General features: G+C 46.7%; 1 protein-coding gene across 1 annotated transcript in view; it reads right to left on the bottom strand.

Annotated features, from left to right (window-relative positions):
- Positions 1 to 409: 409 nt before the first annotated feature.
- The window catches only part of LHFPL6 (LHFPL tetraspan subfamily member 6), a 238,490-nt gene continuing 218,770 nt past the window's right edge, over positions 410 to 20,129 (bottom strand). The window contains exon 4 of the mRNA XM_074982559.1: positions 410 to 1,536. Coding sequence (XP_074838660.1) covers positions 1,418 to 1,536 — 119 coding nt within the window. The 3' untranslated portion in view covers positions 410 to 1,417. The remainder of the gene's footprint in view (positions 1,537 to 20,129) is intronic.

The raw sequence follows: 20,129 nt of genomic DNA on the forward strand, positions 1-20,129 counted from the left end.
CATTCCTCAAGGGAGAGGTGGCTGCAGCCCTCCCAGCCTTGGGGGTATATGGTTTTTCCTCATCCACCTTAAGATGTGATTCCTTAGCTCTTGTTGCCAAGGCATCATAACAGTTCTCCATCACCATGATGGGTAGGTTGGGACTAGGCGTGGAGAGCTATCTGCTGTCAGATGTGATCAGCAGCCAGTGTCTTCCCGCTGAAAGAGTACGTCGATCTGCTAGGTTAATGCTCCTTTTGAAGGAAAGGTGTTATATAACTGTGAAAGTTCATTCTGGGAGTTAAATTGTGTGCACGTTAGGGGCAGAATGTACCCAAGAGGACCAAGAGGATATGATTATTTGCAAGACATTTTTATGGAGATCTAAAAAATGAACTGCGTCATCCAAAGACACTACAATGCATTTCCATCACTGAGCAGAGAAAAATTTATTTACAGAGATTTTCACATACAAACATAAGAGCACATTTATATATATATATTTTTTACAAAAATGAATATTGAAATAATAAACATGATACAGCACAATACAACGACAATGAGTTAAACACAACAATGACAAATATCTATATCTGGAAGACATTTCCCATCAATCTTTTTTAACCAACCCTATCTTACAGTACCATAAATGGAATTCTCTATGGTCTGAAGGATGGCCATTTACTGTCCTTCATAAGAGTACTATAAGCAAAGCTCCTACATATGCTGAGTAAAATGCTGAAATTTTGTAATAATGGAGAAAACACAGAAGCTAAATAAAAATCTATAGGATTGCATAAACAGTGAATAAATGTTTTGGGGGAAAGACTATAGAGAGCATACAAAATACTGGTAAAGTGGCTTATTCGTCCATTTGTTAGGTTTCAGGTGTAGTTTAAAAAGTGGTATTATATTGAATGTTAAACCAACAAATGAATTAAAAAAATGCAGCAAGAATGTTGCATTTTATTTGTTCTGTGCCATGGTCTATATATGTGTGTCTATATGTGTGTGCATGCACACTTTCAGGAGTGTTGTGCTGAAGAGAAACTTTGGAAGAACACACCCTACACAAAATATTATTTTCACCACCTTTTCAATTCATTGGTGCCCCCAGATCTTCACAAATTACCCAAGAGGAGCACTCCTTGCTCGTAACATCATATTCTTCCCAAACAGACCAGAAATATAGTTTGTGAAGCAAGAACAGCCCATCCCTCCAGAGATTTTGCAGCGTTTGGTCCAACTTTTCCTGACTCCCCACCCTCCCCGCAGTTCACCGTGTCACCTCACATCCTAGACCACGTTCACTCTCATTTCATACTGACTGTTCTGCAGTTAGGAGCTAAAGCACTTTATTCAGAAGAAGAAATCTGTGGGCCACTTCGGCCTCTCGAAGCACATTCATTCTCTGAACTGGACGCTCAGGCTGCCAGCCTCAGTAAGGGTACTGTTTCTGTTTCTTGCCAGAAAAGCAGGCCAACCAAGTGCAGATTAACATAGCAGCAGCTGCCCCTCCTCCGGTGCAGTAGTAAGCCCAGCCAATTTCACAAGTACCTATGAAGAACAAACAAATAAGGAAACAAGGATTTATTGAAGAAGAGAGGATTGTTTTCGCCATCACTTTATAAGCTCTTTCTCTCTGCAGCAGTAAAAGGGAACTAAAAGCAAAAGTAACCAAAGTCAGTACATGGTGCCACATATTTTACCCCCTATATCAACCTATTGGTTTAATTCCTCTGGTAAGCAAATTATATTTATGCACCTTCACCCAAAGCCTTCCTATTTTCACACCAGAGGCAAAATTGGAGAATCTATGAAGATACAAACTCCCAACCTCCTTCCCTTCCCTCAGTGTAGTTAGATAGCTAGAAACTGGTGCTGTCTTATCTATCTCGGGCCGCAGTGTTCAATATACGTGTCGGTCACCACATGTGGCACATTGGCCACCATGGTGTGGTGAAATGCCACGTGGAGCACCCTCTCTCCACTTGCCCCACCACTTGGTGAAACAGGTGGGTAGCGATGGCAGCTCCTCCTGCAACCCCGGCATGGCTCCACCCCCAGCCCTACGGCTCCTGTGGTGGTGGTGACTCTGGTGAGGAGATGCGGTTTGTGGGGTGGGGGGAGCATTTATTTTGAGGGGAGCGGGGCTGTGGCAATCCTTTAATTTCTATTGGACACCACTGCTATAGGTGCTCATGACTTTGGTGTCCGAGCATATAGAAACTTCCTTGTTCTCTTAATTAAATATAATGCTAATGTAAGGCACCGGAAGGCTGCAAACACCTCAGGGCAGTGGCCAAATCATTTTATGCATTTATTTAAGTGCTTAATGCACCGAGACCTTGTCTTGACTGGTGCTTCTCAGCACTATTGCAATGAGTGAAATGCTCAGTATGGCCATTTGAAAAAAGGCACAGGTCATTACATGATCTAGATCCACAGAACCCCATCTATAGGATGGCTAATCAGAATGGGCATAAGCATTGTGGGCTCTCTTAGAGCTATTTACAGTACAGATTTATCTACACAGTATCAAACTCAACATGGCACCTGGGCTATTATTATTAATTATTATTATTATTATTGTTATTATTATTATTGCCAAGGGAATATAAAAGCCCTGGAACATTTTTTCTCCATAAGTAGTTGGGAATGGATGTGTTGAGCCAAAAATGCAGCATTGGTCTGACTTCTAGCTTGTGGGTTGATTCCTAGGCCTCCATAGCCTGTTACTAACTCAGCGCAGTCAGTAAACCAAAAAGACTATATCTTTCTATGCTGGAGTACCTGTGCGGTTCATGGGTTTTGAGCCTGGTCACTTCCAACCACTTGAACAGGGAGCTAACAACTAAAACTGCATTGGCCACTACTAAAATGGAGGAATGTTGGCCTCATTCCACAAAGAAACACAGACAGGCACGCAGGACCTTGTAGTTGCACAGAACCTCCCTGATTTCAGTGGAGTTACACATGTGTAAAGGGATCATCTACATGCATTTCTTAAAGAACTGTAGGTGACATTTCCAAACCTTGGTGAATAAAGACATTTGTGCCTGACTGTATACCCCTCCTCCTTCCCCAGCCTGCTGCCACTTTGCTGGAAGGGACAGAGCTGCAGAGCCTGCCTGTTAGAAATTTTCACACCAGAAGCAAAATTGGAGAATCTATGAAGATACAAACTGCCAACCTCCATCCCTTTCCCTATCGTAGTTATACACGTCTGTCATGATAAAAAGCAGGGCTTGAGTTGCTTTTTTGAAAAGAGTGCTTCTAAAAAACCCAGCATTTATAAAACGGTGTGAAATTTCACCTTGCAAAAATGCCACTGTCTACTGAACCATTTCCCCAAAGACAAAAATGCAAGCAGTTTTGGATAGGTCCACTACAAGAGAGGGCACATTGTCTTAAACTGCACAAAACAAGCAGGGCAACATTATATACTTGTGATCTGCAAAAGACTGGGCCTTTATTCCCTGTTTGCATAATGAAAGAGCAGGAGTGTTTTATGCTGCTAGCGAAGGGAGGCCTTAAAAAGTGAAAAGTGTCATCAGAGTGGATTCTGTTGGATTTCAGAGGCGTTCCTGATGTTCTCTGTTGACCTGAGGTGCAGCGCTCCTGTCAGAGTTCTGTCCTCCTAAACTGAACTCACCCAAGCAGGGAAACTGTCAGAGCAGGGGTGAACAAACTTTTTATGTCAGGCCCCACTTTTCACCCCTGCAATTAGCAGGGCCCCCAAACCCAGACAATGTAATCCAAACCGACAGACGTTTTGGCTAAGTTCATATGAAAAAAGAAAAACCATGTTTTGGCATGTTTAAAGAAACAAGTATGTAGAATGTAAAAATGTTATTAATCAGTACAGAAATGTGAATAAACACACATAAAAACACTAACATATTTCAACCTTTTTAATGAGATGGATAAGCTTGAGAACCAGCAGCTAATTGTGCTCCCTCTCCTCCTTATGACATGCCATGCCCTTCCCCACACCTTCCCCGAGGGGGCCCATCCCCCAGTTTTCATGCCTCTGAGTTAGAGGATATGGTTTGCCTACAACCCCTTCAAGGAGCAAAGGAAGCCAAAATATTTAAATCCTTCCCCTTCACAGTCTATAATGGCTCTGAGCTTGCTTGGTTGGCAAATCACGGTTTTCAGTGCTGGAGAAAACTGCACTTGACAGTTCAAGCAGAGGTTGCTGGCACTGAAAATAGGAGAGCAGTGGAGCAGCAGCCCGCTGCCTGCCAAGTCCACAGAGGGTGAAAGGCTGTGGGGCTGGTTTCTTCAGCAGCTGCGAATCAGAAGGGTCCATATTTTTCTTTGTTTTCTTTTCTTTTCTTTTCAGGCAGCTTTGGAGTCTCTCTGCAGCGGAGCATCTGGCCCCAGGGTGAATAACTCAGCTCTGGAACTTTCGCACGCCCCTTTGGAAAGAACTGCACAAATCGTTCTCTGCCCTCATCAGAACCGCTTGCAAATAATAACAAAGTTTTAAATTGCTCTGCAAAACTACCCACTTGGTTCCGCAGCCCCTCCGCATGCCCACTAATTAGGAGACATACTCAGTGGGCTAAACGGGGATGTTGGGTTGCTCTGTTTGAGTCCACATGGAATGCTGCCATACCTGGGTTGCTGGCCCCAGGGATAGAACCTGTGAGCATAGGGTCTAAAGCCCTGCACTCTACCACAGGAGCTAGAGGCCACCTAACCCTCAGCTGAGGCTGTAGAGTAGAGACTTCACTCACCCCAGATGAGGTCTCAGTGCCTCTGGGTACTACACACAGATGAACAATTCAACTGAAAGCCCACTTGAGGTGAAGGCGCATACGCACATGTGGCCATTCTCCATCCTCAACCCTTTCCTGCTCAGGGGACGGAGTCCAGGAAGCCCCGTCCCTTATGCCCTGGGAGGCGGGAGGCACTGCAGGCACAGAGCTATCACCCCTCAGCAGCAGAGTAGGGAGATTCCCTCTATGGTGCAGAGGAGTTTAAAGCAAAGCAGGCAGCCTGGGATCACCACCAACTCGGAAACGGAACGCAGAGCGGAAGCAGGAGCAATACCTGTCAGGGAAAAGCTTCCCACCTGGGGAACAAGGAGATGTTTGCTCTCCCACCACAGGTCACCTACCCATTTTATTGGGGCTTTGAGGCACACCATGACACATGCCCTCTGCAGCTCAGTATTCACGGCACATTTTGAATGGGAGTAACAGACAGGGGGCCCTTCCCTCTCACACAGGCAAAGACAGAAGCATGAGGCTCTCTTCTGCACTACAGTGGCAACAACAGAAGCCATCTTTCCCTCCGGAGCAGCAGGGATGACAGAAAGTGTTCTGTCTGCCTTCCCGAAAGGTGAGGTTGGACGCTGGTCACCTCCAGCTCTGACACCAGCAACAGCGGTGGAGCAGGATGGGAGGGTTGGGCCACGGCCCTGCCACTCACGTTCTGGGCACACCCTATTGTCGGTTGGGGTTGGCAGCAGTCCCAGAGCAGCAGCTACTGGCGTTCCGAACCTATGCAGATGAATGGTCCGGTCTCACTTCTGCAGGACTGTCTGCAGGGCTCAGGCAGACACCACGGCACTGTTAAACTTGTTGCATATTTTCAGGGTTTTCTTTACAGTCCTGAGGCCTGGACACTGTTTTAAAAAAAATTGAGAGCTGTGACTCTGACACAATCAGACGACTTGAGGATCTGGGGCCCTATGCGTGAGCCCCAACAGCCTATGTATAAGCAGGAGAACAGTCCCACTAGGGTGGGGAACTTCCCTGGGGTGGCAAGGTGTAATGGCCTTCCCTGGATTCAGAGGCTGAGGAGGCCTCCCAGACCTGGGTGGGGGGGCCCAGAACACCTGTGCCCCACCCCCAGAGAGCAACATCTGAGACCAGATGTACCAGGGATGGGGTCTGAGGCCCACCAAAAGGCTAGCTTCTGAGTGGAGCAGAGGCCTCTGACCGGGCTCTTGTGAGTCAGAGTCGGAGGGCCCAGACCCCCACACCGGCAAGAGCCACCGGCCAGCCGCTCTGACCAACCTGAAGGGCTGCAGTCAAGTCTGCCTTTGGCCAGGTACCCGGACTTTCCCAATCTACTAGGCCCTCGAGCCTGCGACGAGCCCCAGAGGGGGTGCATGCCATGGGCTGAAACTGTTACACCTGGCTTACACAGTACCTTGGTGAAATGGGTCAGCAAAAGGATCTGAATCCCTGCTCCCTTCTTCTTTAACAAGAGGCCTCCCTGACCCAGAGGGCTCCACTTCCACTCTCCTGTGTGACAGAGTCTGTGTGACCCAACAAGGCTGGGCCCAGGATTCCTTGGGGCTCAACCCCCAACCTTGTGGTAATTACCTAGGGCAGGGGCTTAGGGTGTCCCCGCTCCAGGGTTCTCTCTTCACACTGAATAAGCTTCCTGGACTCACTGATGACTACACACAGTTCAAAGTGAACACACTTTATTAAGCAAAAGACAGTTTAAAAAAAGAGAATAAGAAAAAAATGGAAAATTTAACTGAAAACATATTACTCCACTCTAAGGCACCGAAACCTCAAAAAGTGTATCTGGAATACGAGGGCGAGTCACAAATTGGTCCTTGTAGGTCCCAGGCCTCCTTCTTAAGGCCTGAGTGTGCTGCAAGGATGCTGCCAAGTCCCCCTGCTCTGGGCCTCTACCCAGATCCCCCCTGCTCTACCTTGCAGCTGACAGCACCCAGCTTCAGCCCCAGCTCTTTTCTCTGCTGTACTGTCTCCAGCTTCTAGGCTCCTTCTCTGGCTCTTTGGATGCAGCCCCACTCCCAGGGTGGATCTGCTCTCTGTGCTGCATCTCAGGATCTCTGCCTGCAGCTCTGCCCCCAGCATGGCTCTGCTGCTGGGCTATGTCTCAGGGTCTGTGGCTACAGCTCTTTCCCCAGCATGGATCTGTGGCTGGGCGGTGTCTCTGGCTCTCTTTGGCCGGCATGGCTTTGCTCCCAGCTCAGCTCAGGCACATGTTGACCGAGGAAATTTAGCAGATGCGGCGGATGGGACTCTCCCCGGCTCCTCACTCCCTCAGTGCCCTGCCTGATAATCAGGCCGACCTGGGAGCCGGTCTCTCCCCATTGTTCCTGGAGGTTGTCCATCTCAGCATCCTGATTTCTCACAGAGTCTTCCCTTCCCTTTTAAAACCGGGAGCTAACCAGCCAAAAACTCCCACTGAGTTTTAGTCAGGGGCCAACAGTCCCTTCACATATATCTTAATCCAGACCTGGGATGGCAGCCAGGCTTAGCAACTGGCTAGCTCCAAATTTTGTGGCTACTCCATGGGGGTTGGTACCATCCTGTGGCACCTCTGTGAGAGCAGAATCCTTGCAGTGGTGGTACCCGAACACTGAAAAGGTCTGAGTTCTACTGTGGAGCTGGTGTGGAGATCCTTCTGTTCCCCTGCACCATGGTCTAGATGGTGCCTGATCCTGCTGTGAGGGCATGGGACTGGATTCGGTGACCCCTCATGGTCCCTTCCAGTTCTAGTGTTCTATGATTCTATGGCAAATCCGGCTGGTGCAGAGTCAAAAGTAAGAGTTTACCTGCCCAGGCTCCAATGCATAGGCCATATTCCAGTATGTCTGCTTACCGACTGACAGCTGTTTATAACATCGACGTTGCCCCTTACTTCCTAAGACATCCCAAATTCTTTCCAATCTACCTTCTCACCCAAATGACCTTGTTTGCCACGTCAGAGAGAGAACCTGCAGCTAGATAACAATGCACAGCAACATCACAGAAGAGTACACAGGAGTGTAAGAGAATCCTGTAATCAATGGGAAACTCAAGTGGAACTCAGACAAGCAGAATGCAGTCCCCCCAGGTCAAACCGCATCTCTATGTCCTCAGGCTCTCGAGGAGAAAGTGGGAAGTTGGTTTTATATAATATAATATAATATAATATAATCATAGAACACTAGAACTGGAGGGGACCTCAAGAGGTTATCAAGTCCAGTTCCCTGCCCTCTTGGCAGGACCAAACACCATCTAGACCATCCCCAATAGGTGTCTATCTAACCTGCTCTTAAATATCTCCAGTGATGGAGATTCCACAGCCTCCCTAGGTAACTTATTCTAGTGTTTAGGCACCCTGACAAGTAGGAAGTTTTTCATAATGTCTAATCTAAACCTCTCTTGCTGCAGTTTCAGCCCACTGCTCCTTGTCCTATCCTCAGAAGCCAAGGAGAACAATTTTTCTCTTTCCTCCTTGTAATCCTCTTCGAGGTACTTGAAAACCACTATCACGTCCCCTCTAAATCTTCTCTTTCCTAAACTAAGCAAGCCCAGTTCTTTAAGTCTTCCCTCATAGCTCATGTTCTCTAGACCTTTAATCATTCTGGACCTTTTCCAATTTCTCCACATCTTTCTTGAAATGTGGTGCTCAGAACTGAACACAATACTTCAACTGAGGCCTAATGAGTGCAGAGTAGAGCAGAAGAATGACTTCTCATGTTGTGCTCAAAACACTCCTGTTAATACATCCCAGAATCATGTTTGCTTTTTTGGCAACAGCATCACACTATTGACTCATATTTAGCTTGTTGTCCACTATGACCCCTAACTCCCTTTCCACAGTACTCCTTCCTAGACAGCCGTTTCCCATTCTGTAGGTAAGAAGCTGATTGTTTCTTCCTAAGTGGAGTACTTTGCATTTGTCCTTATTAAACTTCATCCTGTTTACCTCACACTATTTCTCCAGTTTGTCTAGATCATTCTGAATTATGAGCCTCTTCTTCAAAGCAGTTGCAACCCCTCCCAGCTCGCTATCAGCTGCAAACTTAGTAAGCGTACTCTCTATGCTAATATCTAAATACTTGATGAAGATATTGAATAGAACTGGCCCCAAAACAGATCCCTGCAGAACCCCACTTGTTATGCCCTTCCAGCACGACTGTGAACCATTAATAACTACTCTCTGAGAACAGTTATCCAGCCAGTTATGCACCCACCTTATACTGGCCCCATCTAAGTTGTATTTGCTTAGTTTATTGATAAGAAGATCATGCAAGACCATGTCAAATGCCTTACTAAAGTCTACGTATACCATATCCACCACTTCTCCCTTATCCACAAGACTTGTTATCCTGTCAAAAAAGCTATCAGATTGGTCTGGCATGATATGTTCTTTACTAATCCATGCTGGCTGTTGCGTATACAGATATATGCGGCTGTGTTACTTTGTATGTTTTAACCTCTGGGGTGTGGGCACTGAGATGGGGATAGGTGCAGATAGCTGGATTTTACAAAGCAAACTCTTATAAGGGTGGCATGTACATGGAATACTCCTTTCTTTTCCAAACAATTTCAGCTGGGATTTTTCAAGAGAAGCTGGCAGACCAGGTGTGAAGTCATACCAAGGCTCCTAGGCCTCACTGAATACTATCAATGACAAATGCATATCTGGAAAATAATCGGGTTCACCCGTGTGTAAGTATTGCTTAAAGTTGAGTACATTTATGGAGAGATAAGTGTTTGGACTGCATATAATGCTTGTGAGTTACTGCATGCATCTGACGAAGTGGGTCTTTGCCCACGAAAGCTTATGCTCCAAAAAAATCTGCTGGTCTATAGGGTGCCACAGGACTTCTTGTTGCGTGCATTAATTTCACTTATAATATCTGTACCCCATGTTGTAAGGTAACATGTAAGTGGTTGGTTTGTAACTGTAGAAGTGATTGCTATGAAACTGGAAACAATCTCACTCAGGAGAGCAGCATTACCAGGTGTGAAACACTAGTTTACCACAAGGGGTGCTATCTCCTGCCCAATAAGAGGAAGCCTAGAGATCTCAGATGAAACATTGTGGAATATCAGCGAACAAAAGACTGTTGGTTAGTCCCACCCACCACGCTCATGAAGAGAAGACATGCATAAACCGTCATCCCATCACCGTTTGAACTCTGGGGGAAGAGAATAAAAATTTCTTGTCAGAAAGTATTGTGCTACTTGGAATTTGGAGGGAACAATATTTCTAAGCATAAGCAAGAGAGCCCCAGGCTCTTTAGATTGGCCCTAAAAGACACCCAGAGCTTGCAGATTACAGCAGCTTCTACTACCCTTTGAAACCTAAGTAGCAAGTCATTTGTGTGTGACTGTTTAGCCAATTTAAGCTTGAAGATAATTCTCACTTTTTCCTAGTCAATACATTTTCAGTTAGTTTATTATAGAATTGGTTACAAGCATTACCTTTGGTGTGAGATCTAAGGCGCCACTGACCTGTAGCAAAAGACTGGTCCTTTGGGACTGGGCACAGTTACCATGAATATTCACAAAAACAAGCAATCCTGGAGCACCTTAGAAACTAACAAATTTATTAGGTCATGACCGTCCATGGGTAAAACCCACTTCTTCAGATAGATTTGGAGTGGAAAAACAATATACAAGGTTTACACAGGAGGAAGAAGAGGGTGGAGGAGGGACGACAAAAAAAAACCAAAAAAGGAAGGTACCTGCAGGGTTCCCTCTAATTATTTTCCATCCATGGATGGAATAAATAAATACACGTCTGGCTCTGCCAATCTGTTTCCTTACTTCACCAAGTTGTGACTTTTAATGTCTGTGCCCATCTTTCAAAAAAGCAGCTTGCCATGGAGTGTACAATGGGACTGTCAGAGGCGTCATCTCAAGGCTGTTACAGCCTTTAAGAAGTCACACCTGACTGGTGATAGCTAATTATAAAACACAACCAATCTGGAGGTTTGTGCCCCGGCTTGTACCAATAGGCCCTGAGATTGGCACGCATGTTCACGACCCACTCCAGACAGCATCACAAATCCTCAGGAAGATGGATGGCAAAATCTCTGATGTTCACCTGAAAATACCTGTATGCATTAGACATTTTTGTGGTCTCCTGCCTGTCTTGGAATGGTGATAGAGTACATCTAACAGGGCCTTTCAGTCACTACTTACTTCCAGGGCACGTTTCCTAAAACAACAAGATAAGAGTTCTACCACTGCCTTGAGAAATCTCACTGTTCCCTGTGAACATCTCAAATACAGAAAGAGATGGCTGAAAAGCTATTGTAAAAGAACTGGGACCAAAAAGTCACCTGTTGGGGGTTGTTCAGAATGTCTCAATCACGCCCCAAGAGAAACAGGAAGAAACAAGGAGACTTGACTTCCATGTAGGGTGAATGCAACTTTTGTCCCTTGGCAGAGGACAAAGGGGAGACATAGAGTGAGACCTGTGTTTATGCAGGACGAGCCAGCTGCTAGATCAATATCACAGCACCGCTCAAGACATACAGGAAACACATTCAGTCGTGGACTTGGCAAGCTATGGTTTTCTCCTCACTGTGCTCCATATGCTCCAACTAACACTGTCATCACTTTGATCACATAAGGAATGGCAGGCAGCCTGTGGCTCTTTCAGGGTTGCAAGAGTGAGCAGGATCAGGAGGAACAACTAAAACATGGTTTCCCAAACTGGGGTGAGGCATGTCCTCCGGGGGGGCGTGAAGAAATTCCAGGGTGGGCACGAGGTGATCCAGCCCCCGCACATCATTCTCCATATCCAAGAAAGATCTGGCCTTTGCTTCCAGCTCTCAGTCCTGCCATTTCACCTGGGTGACCCAGCACAGCCGCTATAAAGAGCAGGCAGCTGGCAAAGACCCGCATGCAAAGGTGAGTGAGTGTGGGTTGTGGAGTGGAGGAGTAGGAGGGGGTTAGATGGGGGGCTGGGGGTGCCTGGCACGGGTGATGGGGATGGGGTAAGAGTGGGGGGATGGTGGTGCCTGGCTTTGTGGGAGAGGAGGGGCTTGGATGGGTGGCTCACAGGGCTTGTGGGGCTTGGGCAGCTGGCCCCAGCATCGCAGGGCTCAGGTGGCTCAGGCTGGTGGTGGCCCCCGCACCATGGGGCTTGGGCAGCTGGCAGGTGGGAGGCTGGCTTCAGCAGCATGGGGCTCAGGCAACTCAGGCTTGTGGGCAGGCGGCTGGCCCCAGCAATGCAGGGCTCGGGCAGCTTGGGCTGGTGTGTGGGTGGCTGGCCCCGGCAGCGTGGGACTTGGGCGGCTCAGGCAGGCAGCTGGCACCAGCAGCACAGGGCTTGGGAGGTTCGGGCTGGTGGTTGGCCCCAGTAGCGAGGGGTCAGGCAGCTGGCCCCAGCAGCGTAGGGCTTGGATGGCTTGGGCTGGCAGGTGGGTGGCTGGCCCCAGCAACGTGGGGTTTGGGTGGTTGGCCCCAGCAGAGTGGGACTTGGGTGGGAGGCTAAGATGGCTGGTCTGCAGCTAGGCTGGACAGCTGGTGGGCAGGCAGCTGTCCCTGGCAGCATGGGGCTTGGGCAGGCGGCTGGCCCCAGCTGTGGGGGGCTTGGGCGGCTCAGGCTGGTGGCTCTGGCAGTGCAGGTCTCAGGCAAGCAGGCAGCTGGCGTGGGCAGCTCTGGCGGCTGGCACAGGGCTCAGGCAGCTGGCCAGCTGGGACTGCACCCAGCACACACAAAGAGCCAAGAACAACTGTTTGTGTTGTTTATAATTTTAAATAATAATTTTATATCAATTTTGGTGTTTGTTTCAAATTACAAATTGAATTTTTTGTTAAAAGGGGGTTGGACGATGTTAAAGAAGAGGCGGGGGGGGGTGAGGGTTTCTCAGAAATCAAAAGGGGTGTGTGATGCCAAAACATTTGGGAACGACTGAAGGAAAGGGACAGGAAAGCAAAGCAGGGAGGGTGAAAGAATGTTGGAACACTGACCTTCAGGGCCACCCCCCCAGTGCCTCAGGTGTACGGACCCTAACCCGCTGGTGCCACAGGCCCCACCCTTTCCCCCTCACCCCACCCTGCCCACCTCCCTGACCAGCCTGACCAGGGATTACCTGGCACAAGGCGTAGAGTGGATGGTGGCGGCAGCAGCAGCAGCAGCAGCAGCAGGGGGTCACCTCCCCTCGGCCCCACCCCCACCCCCGCACTCACCATGCAGCACAAGCAGCAACTTGTTCCGCTTTGCTGCGCCCTCCTGGCCCGCTGTGCCCCGCTTGTCCACAGGCAGCTGGGAGCGGAGGCAGCTTCCCACAGCCACAGAGAAGCGGGGCTCAGTGGGTGCCGAGGTGGAGCAGAACAAGCTGTGGCGTCTGCTGAATGGCGAATGTGGGGGCGGGGAGCAGGGGGAGACTCCCTGCTGTAGCTGCCGACCACACCAAACCCTACTCCAGGTAATCCTCCCTCCTCCCAGCCATAGGACAGGTGCAGGACCTGGGATGGCCGCCCCACATCATCCCACAGACAGGATGGCTCGCCTGGCCTTTGAGCACTAGTGACTTGAAGACCAACGTGCTGCTCATTTACTTCCACTGAGCACCGGAAGTCTCTTGCTAAGATAGGTTGATGTATACTTGGAGGCTGCAGAATGGGGCAGCATCCACAGCTGTAACACTGAGAAGGAGCCTGCTGCTGGGAAGGGCGCAGAGATCACTGTGGTTCCCAAATTATAGTTCTCACCCAACAACAAAACGGTTAAAATTTACCTGCTGAAATTAACGATCATCTACATCAAACAGCCAAACGTTAGACCAAAACAGTGGTTTTCCCCTTGCAATTCTGTGCTTCGTGAAGGGGGAAAATGATCCAGTTTGTGGTTTTGCTCCAGTGTTTTCATTTTGCCGCACATACCTGCTATTTCAGCTCATTGCACCCTAAGGAAAGATTGCTGGTTGTTGATAATTGGGCAATTTAGCTGCAGTTTAACCCGCGAAATTATGTTTGCTTCATTTTTGTTCTACACTCTTTCTTTTAGAAGGGTGGCAAAACTTTGAAAAGGGCAGGCTATAGAACATTCAAATGATTACACTAGAGGCTAAATCAAATAGCAAGACACCAGGAGAAATTATACACTTTTGAACAAAACGATTTAGTTCTCCTGATTTATATTTTTCTAGCAGTTACAACAAGAGCTACCATTGTAAGACTTGGATGCAGCAAAGCTCTTAAACGCATATTTAAATTTTACCACAGTGACTCAATGGGACAACTCACATGCAGAAAGCTAAACCAGGTAAAATAACGTGTCTCTTTCTCCCCATGCACTTAAACTCTTTGTGTGTGTGTATGTTAGAGAGAGAGAGAGAGAGAGAGAGAGAGCACACGTGTGGGGGTGGCATAGTTCAAATTTGCTGATAATGGAATTTCTTCAAGAATCAAACCTATATTGAAATAAGCCTGTTGTGTGGATGAAGCCTGAGTGACCTAGTATACAGTGTTCCTGCTGGTTGCTCTGAGTTAGTCTCTCTCTCTCTGCACTACTCAGTCACCTGGCATTGGCCATTGTTGGAAGACAGGATTCTGAGTCAGATGGATCATTGGTTTGACCCCGTGTGTCTATTCTATTCTTATATAGAACCCAGATGTATCTACTCCCTGCTGTACAACCATCAGCCCCCGTTTCCCCCCCCAAGAGCTGAGATAGCGTCCAGGAGTCCTGACTGTATGCGTGTATCTCGCATTCTCCACAGAGGTAATAACAAAGTAAGACTTTACATTACATTTTTAAGGCTAATTAATGTACCTTAAGTGACTTGCTACAAGATGTCAGCATATGTTACTATTAGAGGGAGTGGATATAATATTCTTTTATGTAGGAATTAGATACAGTGCTCCTGTCAGGCCTGTTCTAGACTAGGCAGGTAAGTCGATTGTGGATCCACAATTCCTGCTATGGCAATTAAGTAGCTACAAAGACTTATCTGCAATTGACTTATCTGGAAGTCTTCACAGAGGGAGGTTGATGGAAGAAGCTCTCCCATCGACCTCCCTTACTCCTTGCAATACTGAGGAGTACAGGAGTCAACTGCTGACCACAGATTTCAAGTGTTTCTCTAGGGCTACGTCTACACGTGCACCCAACTTCGAAATAGCTTATTTCGATGTTGCGACATCGAAATAGGCTATTTCGATGAATAACGTCTACACGTCCTCCAGGGCTGGCAACGTCGATGTTCAACTTCGACGTTGCTCAGCCCAACATCGAAATAGGCACAGCGAGGGAACGTCTACACGCCAAAGTAGCACACATCGAAATAAGGGAGCCAGGCACAGCTGCAGACAGGGTCACGGGGTGGACTCAACAGCAAGTCGCTCCCTTAAAGGGCCCCTCCCAGACACACTTTCATTAAACAGTGCAAGATACACAGAGCCAACAACTAGTTGCAGACCCTGTATATGCAGCACGGACCCCCAGCTGCAGCAGCAGCAGCCAGAAGCCCTGGGCTAAGGGCTGCTGCCCACGGTGACCACAGAGCCCCGCAAGGGCTGGAGAGAGAGTATCTCTCAACCCCCCAGCTGATGGCCGCCATGGAGGACCCCGCTATTTCGATGTTGCGGGACGCGGATCGTCTACACGTCCCTACTTCGATGTTGAACGTCGAAGTAGGGCGCTATTCCCATCCGCTCATGGGGTTAGCGACTTCGACGTCTCGCTGCCTAACGTCGATTTCAACTTCGAAATAGCGCCCAACACGTGTAGACGTGACGGGCGCTATTTCGAAGTTACTGCCGCTACTTCGAAGTAGCGTGCACGTGTAGACGCAGCCAAGGTGTGAGAAACTGAACTCCAGAACATCAACCATGACCAAATTGATCTTAGACATAGACTAGAAATAAGCTTGGCTAATTTTTTCTACCAAAAATAGATTTTTCAAGGGCCTTAGTAGCTCCTGGATTTGAGACGGAGACTGGACAGGGTTGGTTCCCCCGCCCCCATTTTTCTGCTTGGTTTGTACTGAGCCTCTGTCCTTGGTCTGCTCCTCCCACCCCCCATGCATTGGCTTGCCTCCTCACCTCAAAAAAAACCCGATAATAGCGTGCACAGGTCAACTTCCCCTCCACAAAAATCTGAAATGGTGCTCCTGGACAGAATGCGTAAAATAATGTAATTAGTCAAGGTTTAGGGCTTTTTAAAAATCTTTGACTAAAATGTGCAATAATAAAGGCAACAGTATTAGTACTCTAAGATATACTGGAGTCTTTCTTTTTGCTTGGAGAGTTGGGTTTGGAAGCAGGGCGGATCCAGTGATCAAGTCAACTCACGACAGACCCCACAGAAGGCGGGAAAGGGACTGGGTCATTTTTTACACACTCAATTGCAAAGGCTCAACAGGCTTTCAGCAGCGTTCAACTTCCATAATATGTCTCAAAAAAAGAAATGCCCGTGTCTGAAGAGCTCAGTCTGCCAAAGCAAAGGGAGTAGCCGTAGCCAGAGGGAGGGACTATCAGGAAGGACAGAGCTTTAAAAACCCTGCTAGTAAGCAACCAAGGCATTTGCTAACAGGAGGGAGTTTTGAAAGAGGAGTTTGGAGGGGGCACTTAGAGAGCGCTAGTTACTTCTGACCACTTTCAGACATAAACCTTTATAAAATTTTATCCCAAACGTTTAAATAAAAGTCCCGTGCATAACCAAATTTATTCTGAGGTGAAAATGCAGGCAGAAGCTCTGCACCAGAGTGGGGGCTATCCTGGTTATTGCATTGAGAGTAACATGTGTGATTATCTTTCCTGTGGGCGGGTGACATATGTGTGCACCCAGTGCAACGAGATCCTTTGGCTTTGGAAGCCAGGCTGGATGAACTGGAAGAGCTAAGGGAGGCACAGAGATTTGTGGATGAGGCTTTCCAGGACACTGTAGTACCATCTCACCTCCAGTCTGGCAGCTTCAGTGCTGTTAAGGAGGATGAAAGGCTCAGGGGAAGAGGGCAGCCAATGAAAGCAGAGGGAAGTCATCCCATAGTTAGGACCCTCCTTCCAGAGGATGTTATGGCATCCTCTCACTCTGTGGATACCTCTCTGTGGGAGGGAACCCCAGTTGTTAGGAAGAGAAAAGTGTTAGTAGTGGGTGATTTGATCATTAAAAACATAGATAGTTGGGTTTGTGATGACCAGGAGAACTGTATGGTGACTTGCCTGCCTGTTGCGGATCTCTCGAGGCATCTAGATAGCTCTATGTGTCGTGCTGGGGAGGAGCCAGTGGTTGTGGTACATGGAGGTACCAGTGACGTAGGAAGGGGTAGGAGAGACGTCCCAAAGACCAAATTTAGGCTGCTAGGAAAGACTCTGAAATCCAGGACCTCTATGGTGGCATTCTGAGAAATACTTCCTGTTCCATGCGCAGGGCCAGGTAGGCAGGCAGAACTTCAGAGCCTCAATGCGTGGATAAGACGATGGTGTAGGGAGGAGGGGTTTAGTTTTATTAGGAACTGGGGACACTTTTGGGATGGGGGGAGCCTGTGCAGGAAGGATGGGCTCCACCTAAACCAAGGTGGATCCAGACTGCTGGCACGAAACATTAAAAAGGTCCTAGAGCAGTTTTTAAACTAAGAGATGGGGGAAAGCCGATTGGTGCAGAGGAGCACATGGATCGGACGGAGACTTCTCTTAGAGGAGAATCCATCAATAGTAATTCTCTAGGTTTTAGTCAGAAAGAGAGGCAGGGAGGTGATCTAATATGCACCAGATCACGCAGGACACACTCACATATAAAAAAAAACTAATACATCAAGGAAGGGCAGACAAGGCAGACAAACGGTGGCAATTTTTTGAAGTGCTTCTACACAAACGCTAGAAGTCTAACTAATAAGGTGGGTGAACTAGAGTACCTTGTATTAAAGGAGGAGCTTGACCTAATAGGCACCACAGAAACCTCATGGAATGAGGTTAATCAGTGCGACACAATCAAACCATGATTTAAAATATATCGGAAGGACAAAATAGGCCGTGAGGGTGGCGGAGGGGTGCTGTATGCGAAAGATAATGTAGAATCAAATGAAGTAAAAATCTTAAATGAATCAAAATGTTCCACAGAATCACTATGGATAGTAATTCCATTCTCTAACTGGAATATAGCATTATCGACCACCTGACCAGGACAGCGATAGTGACTTTGAAATGTTAAGGGATATGAGAGAGGCTATCAAAATTAAAAATTCAATAATAATAGGGGATTTCAGTTATCCCCATATTGACTGGGTGAATGTCACCTCAGGATGACATGCAGAATACAGTTTCTTGATGTCTTAAATGACTGCTTCTTGAAGAAGCTAGTATAGGAACCCACCAGGGACAGGCAATACTTGATTTATTACTAAGTGGAGCACAGGATCTGGTCCAGGAGATAACTATTGCAGGACCGCTTGGGAATAGTGATCATAGTATAACAACATTTAACATTCCTGTGGTGGGAAAAACACCTCAACAGTCCAACACTCTGGCATTTAATCACAAAAAGGGGAATTACACAAAAATGAGGAAGTTAGTTAAACAGAAATTAAAAGGTACAGTGACTAGGGTAAAACCCCTGCAAACTGCAGGGAAAAGTTTCAAGGACACCATAATAGAGGCCCAACTTAAATGTACTCCCCAAATTAAAAAAAAACATAGTAAGAGACCTAAAAAAGAGCCACCATGGCCTAACAATGATGTAAAAGAAGCAATGAGAGGCAAAAAGGCCTCTTTTAAAAAGTGGAAGTCCAATCCTAATGAGGTAAATAAGAAGGAACATAAACACTGCCAAATTAAGAACAAAAATGAAATAAGAAAAGCCAAAAAAGATTTTCAGAAACACCTAGCAAAAAGCTCAAAGTAATTGCAAAATGTTTAAGTACATTGGAAGCAGGAAGCCTGCGACACAACCAATGGGGCCCCTAGATGATTAAGATACAAAAGGAGCAATCAAGGATGATAAAGCCATTGCAGAGAGATTTCTTTGCTTTTCATGGCTGAGGATGTTAGGGAGATTCCCAAACCTGCACCGTCCTTTGTAGGTGATGAATCTGAGGAATTGCCATGGAGTAAAGTGTCATTAGAGGAGGTTTTGGAACCAATAGAAAAACTTAACAGTAACAAATCACCGGGACCGGATGTCATGCACCCAAGGGTTCTGAAAGAACTCAATGTGAAATTGCCAAATTATTAACTGTGATTTGTAACCTATCCTTTAAATCAGCTCTGTACCCAAGGACTGGAAGACAGCCAACATAATGTCAATATTTTAAAAGGGCTCTAGAGGTGACCCTGGCAATTACAGACTGATAAGTCTAACATCAGTACTGGGCAAATTAGTTGAAAAACTAGTAAAGAATACAATTGTCAGACACGTACAAGAACATAATTTGTTGGGCAAAAGTCAACATGGTTTCTGTAAAGGGAAAGCATGTCTTACTAATATATTAGTAGCATCTTTCAGTCTACGTAGACTATGGATCGCGCCCTTTGTAGTTCCATTTGGCATTCTCATTTGCAGCGTCGGCTGTGACTGTGAAGACCCACACAAGAGTGACAGTCCTTGCTGCATCTGTTGCATATGTGATGGGTGTCTTGCAGGTCCTTGCTGTGCTTTCTGTGGGCTCGCTTCTCCTTCTAATATATTAGAATTCTTTAAAGGGGTTAACAAACATGCAGACAAAGAGGATCCAGTAGATATAATATACTTAGATTTCCAGAAGCCTTTGACAAAGTCCCTCACCAAAGGGTCTTGTGTAAATTAGGTTGTCATGGGATAAGAGGGAAGGTCCTTTTTTGGACTGAGAACTGGTTAAAAGACAGGGAACAAAGGGTAGGTATAAATGGTACATTTTTGGAATGGAGAAGGGTAATGAGTGGTGTTCTCCAAGGGTCAGTCCCAGGACCAATCCTATTCAGCTTATTCATAAAATGATCTAGAGAAAGGGGTAAGTAGTGAGGTAGTAGAGTTTGTGGATGATACTAAACTGTTCAAAATAGTCAAGACAAAAGCAGACTGTGAAGAACTTCAAAATGATCTCACCAAACTGAGTGAGTAGGCAACAGAATGGCAAATAGAAGTTAAAGTGGATCAGTGTAAAGTAATGCACATTGGAAAAAATAACCCCAAGTATACATTTAATATGATGGAAGCTAATTTAGCTACAACTAATCAGGAAAGAGCTCATGGGGTTATCGGGGAGAGTTCTCTGAAAACTCCCATGCAGTGTGCAGCAACAGTCAAAAACGCAAATAGGATGTTAGGAATTATTTAAAAAGAGGTAGAAAATAAGATAAAGACTATTTTACTGTCCCTTTATAAAAGTATGGTACACCCTCATCTTAAATACTGCACACAGATGGGTCTCCTCATCTCAAAAATGAAAATTTGGCATTAGAAAAGGTTCAGAAAAGGGTAACTAAAATGATTAGAGGTTT

The sequence above is a fragment of the Carettochelys insculpta genome, chromosome 1, assembly GCF_033958435.1.
Source record: "Carettochelys insculpta isolate YL-2023 chromosome 1, ASM3395843v1, whole genome shotgun sequence".
NCBI lineage: Eukaryota > Metazoa > Chordata > Testudines > Carettochelyidae > Carettochelys > Carettochelys insculpta.